This window comes from Nanorana parkeri, unplaced genomic scaffold, assembly GCF_000935625.1.
Source record: "Nanorana parkeri isolate BGI_ZX_2015 unplaced genomic scaffold, ASM93562v1 scaffold675, whole genome shotgun sequence".
Lineage (NCBI taxonomy): Eukaryota > Metazoa > Chordata > Amphibia > Anura > Dicroglossidae > Nanorana > Nanorana parkeri.
In genome coordinates, this window is record NW_017306943.1 from 348,249 (window position 1) to 352,667 (window position 4,419).

Sequence of the window (4,419 nt, forward strand, 5' to 3'; positions counted from 1 at the left end):
GGCTCTAATAAGACTGTGTTAGAGCTGGGGCATGAAGCCCATTAAATACGTGTGCGGTGAGGCTGACTCACAGGTAAGCAGGCGTGTGGGAAAGGTGTTGAATGTAAAACAGACGTGAGAACAGAGTGAGAAAAGCCAACATTTCTTAACTCTAACGCTCTGAGAAAAGTAAAAAAAAAAAAAAAAACAGAATGAAAAGACGTTGACCTCGCAGCCATTCTGACACATGCTTTCAGTTTTGTTTTTTTTTTAAATCTTAGCCGAAATGATCAAAATTAGTTCTGACATCTTAAGAATGCGATGAATCATTATTGTTCCGTGTGGATCTAACAATGCTGCGTTATTTACTAATGTTGGAGAGTTTACAACCTCCAGTGCGCACAATGCGCGTTCCTTCCGATCCCGATGTTCACATGTCTGATAGACCTGCGGTAATGTGGGAGAGTGCCATAGGATGAAGCACAATCGCTGTCCATGGTATTGCAGTCTTACCTGAGTGTTGTTATTATTGGCTCCCTTGTTGTTAGTCAGCTTCAGCTTCCCGAACGAGATCTCCTGCCTCATCCAGTGCGCTCCAGTGTTGGGGGACTCGGGGTGCACATACACTTTATTACCTGTATGGGGGTGAGGGGAGCCCATTAGATGCAGGATAGATAGGGAGATCAATACATCTACAACACTCTTTATGTGTCCATATATCATTACCTCCATAATAACATACCTGTTCATTTATATACCATGTGACTAGTTATTTCATCTCCCATATGATCCGTCTACCTATGATTACCTATCAATGTATGTATTATATGCCTATCTACCTATTATTATTATTACCTATCAATGTATGTATTATATGTCCGTCTACCTGTAATTACCTATCAATATATGTATTATATGCCCATCTACCTATTAAATACACCTATCAATGTATGTATTATATGTCCATCTACCTATTATTACCTATCATGCATTGTATAATTCATCTACCTATTACCTATCAATGTATGTATTATATGTCCATCTACCTATAATTACCTATCAATATATGTATTATATGCCCATCTACCTATAATTACCTATCAATGTATCGATTATATGTCCATCTACATAATTACCTATCAATGTATGTATTATATGTCCGTCTACCTATCATTACCTATCAATGTATCGGTTATCTGTCCATTTACCTATCAATGTATGTATTATATTGTATTATATGTCCATCTACCTAATATTCGTCCTATGAATTTATGTATCGTCTGTTCATTTATTACTATATTAACGAATCAATCTATCTAATAATGTTCTTATCAGGGTATACAGACTCTATCTAACCTGTCTATTAATGTATACATTATCTATCTATTTAAAGTCTTCTTATTAATACATCTTCTATATAATCTACGTCTCAATTCAAATATCACCTACTGATGATCTAACAGGTATGTGTAATTTATCCTTCAATTTATAAGCCACTTATCAATCTCTCTCTCTCTCACCTAAATAATAATAATTATTATTCTATCTATCTATCTATCTATCTATCTATCTATCTATCTATCTATCTATCTATCTATCTATCTATCATCTATCGGTCTTCAATGTATCAACAAAGTAATCGATATAAGTATCTTTTTCTTCTGGAAATAAATTCCCATTCACAGGATATATCAAAATTAAGATTATAATCATACAGGCAAAGAGAGCACCCACTGTGAAAATGCAAGCCTCTGTAGCCGTGTACTAGTTGTCCATCCTGAGACTTGTAGTCCCACATCCCGCCACTGCCCTGCAGGTACCCACCTTGCATATTATTGTCCGCTTTGCCGCAGGTCACCCACTTGCCCCCTTGGAATCGCCAGTGGTTGGGATCGGCCAGAATCACCTCCACAAACACGTTGTAATGGGCTGTCGGGTTTAAGCCGGTGATGTTGAAACTGAGGAAGGGGAACATCCTCCTAGATAACGATACAAGGAAGGGTATCATACACAATTGTCCCATGCCTGGACATAGGATCATGACTTTATAATGAGAGTAACATCTGAATTATATTCATATTCTGCTTCTATAAACCACAGACATCCTGCATGCTGGATTGGAGCAAAACATTTCAGTAAAACATCTAAAAAAACAATCTATCTGGATCTATATAGAGAGGCTGGAAGAAATACTAGCCGGTGAATGACAAAAAACACAATTATCAGGCAAGTTAAAGAAAGAAGCCAAAGCTCTGTAATTTCTAATGTAAACTGGGCTAATATAGAGGTGACCTTTAACCTATACCTATGGGCCAATATACTGGTGACCTTTATAAAACTTATACCTATGGGCCAATATACTGGTGACCTTTATAAAACTTATACCTATGGGCCAATATACTGGTGACCTTTATAAAACTTATACCTATGGGCTAATATAGAGGTGACCTTTATAAAACTTATACCTATGGGCTAATATAGAGGGGACCTTTATAGAACCTATGTCTATGGGCTAGTTTACCTCTATAGAACCTATACCTATGGTCCAATATACAGATGAATTCAATAGAACCTATACATTATGGGCCAATATACAGATGACCTCTATAGAACCTATACCTATGGGCCAATATACGGGTGACCTCTATAGAACCTATACCTATTGGCCAATATAGAGGTGAGCTCTATGGAACCTATACCACGGCATTGGCTAATATAGAGTTTACCAGAACCTATACTTATGGGCTAATATGCCTTTATAGAACCTCTTAGTAACTAGAAATCAACTTTCTCCTGTACAATATACAGGTTCTTATGTTGTAGCATATAGGCTCGGGAAGTTTTTCATTGATCTGTATATAAAGATCGTTATTTTCAGTAAGTCTAAGTTTAAAAAAGCTGGCACTTTTTGTAAAATAAAGGATCCTTACCTTGGTATATATACACACACAATCAAAAGCATGCAACTGAGATCTAATGAGATCTACAGAAGTTACACTGATATATATATATATAACAGTGTAACTTCTAGATCTCGGCTACCCACCCATGCCACCCAGTGCCTTGAACTTACCTGCCCTGCTTGGTGATGATCATCTCGGTCTGGTGTCGGTGAAACTTGAGCCACAGAGGACGATTGCAGAGGTAGACCTGTGCCCGAACTCCAGCCCCAGTGCCAGGCAGTCCAAGGGCACTGAGTCCGCTGCCAGAGCCGGCCGCTGGGTACGGGCTGTACATGGTACCAGGCGCTTGGCTGTACTGATAGCCGGTGGAGTACTGTGGGCGAGAGGGACACACTGGAGGGGAGAAGCCGGCTGGAGGTAGCATGCTGCTGTAAGGGGTGTACCTGGCTGCTCCACCCGCTTGGTACACGGCGCTGTGCTGCGGTGGGGCATAAGGGAAGATGGAGCAGGGGGAGCCCAGCTCTGCCCCAGCCTGTTGGTGCTGCTGTCCTTGGGGTGGCAGGTAATAGCGCTCAGAGGCTACCTGCATAGTGTTGTCCAGGTACCGTGGAGCTGAAGTTGGGGGGACAGAAGTCAGGTCCTCTTCCACTACTGGGGAGCCTTTTCTGCTGTTGTCCTGCAGGCTCTTGGTGGCTTGGAAGCTCTCGCTGGGCTCGCTGAGCATAGTGTTGGCAGCAGTGTTACTGGAACTTGCTTCTCTTGGGCTGTCTAAGTGGAGGCCCCTGGGGTACTTCTTGTGCTGCTGCTGTTGCTGTTGGCTCTTGTGTTGCCCAACGCTGAAATCCAAGCCTGGGCTCTGGGCGGCGCTGTTGGGGTCCCCAGGCAGAGGGTAGAAGGTGTGGGGCAGGTTAGGAGCAGAGCTGGTCAGGATCTGCTCTCCTAGCTGCATCCTCTGTCTGGATGAGGGTTAAGCCTGCCTCAAAATCTGTACCGGCTGGGCTGTGGCAGACACCATGTACAGCAGACCCTCACTAGAAAAAAAGGAGGGGGCAGGGGGCTAGAACAAGGGGAATGATGAGTGCTGAGAGATGAAATGTCCTTTCAGTGTACAATCTGATCCATAGGTGCCTCCAATTGACGTGGCAGAGGAGTGGGTGAAACTGATGAGGAGGAGGAAACAGCCCACTCAGAGAGTCACAGGACTCCTCTCTTTGAAAGGGAGAATCAAATGTGTCAAAAGGCTGCTTCTCCCACTTTATATACGGTCGCCTTCTTCACACCTCTATTAGGGCTAATGATTCCAGGGAGGGGCTTGCTGCCTCTTTCATGGCAAGACAGAGAGGAGGACAAGTAAAGAAAAGTATTCTCTCAGCTCTCTGACCATTGGTTGCTTCTTGTGACATTAATTTAATTAGACAATTCCTAATTGGAACAAGTCACCTGTGCCTCACTCACTGGCTGCTTAGCACTGGAGATCAAATGCATCGCTAGCAATTATTTTTAGCCAAGTTCCCTGAAAGGGAGAGGCTGGGGTATT

The 4,419-nt window shown here is 42.4% G+C and overlaps 1 protein-coding gene across 2 annotated transcripts in view; it reads right to left on the reverse strand.

The window, feature by feature from the left end:
• The window catches only part of EOMES (eomesodermin), a 6,330-nt gene extending 2,231 nt beyond the window's left edge, over window positions 1–4,099 (reverse strand). For both annotated transcript variants that reach the window (XM_018563557.1, XM_018563556.1), the window contains exons 1-3: window positions 3,053–4,099; window positions 1,804–1,958; window positions 493–614 (exon numbers count right to left, since the gene is read on the reverse strand). In XM_018563557.1, coding sequence (XP_018419059.1) covers window positions 493–614; window positions 1,804–1,958; window positions 3,053–3,831 — 1,056 coding nt within the window. In that variant the 5' untranslated portion in view covers window positions 3,832–4,099. The remainder of the gene's footprint in view (window positions 1–492; window positions 615–1,803; window positions 1,959–3,052) is intronic.
• Window positions 4,100–4,419: the final 320 nt, after the last annotated feature.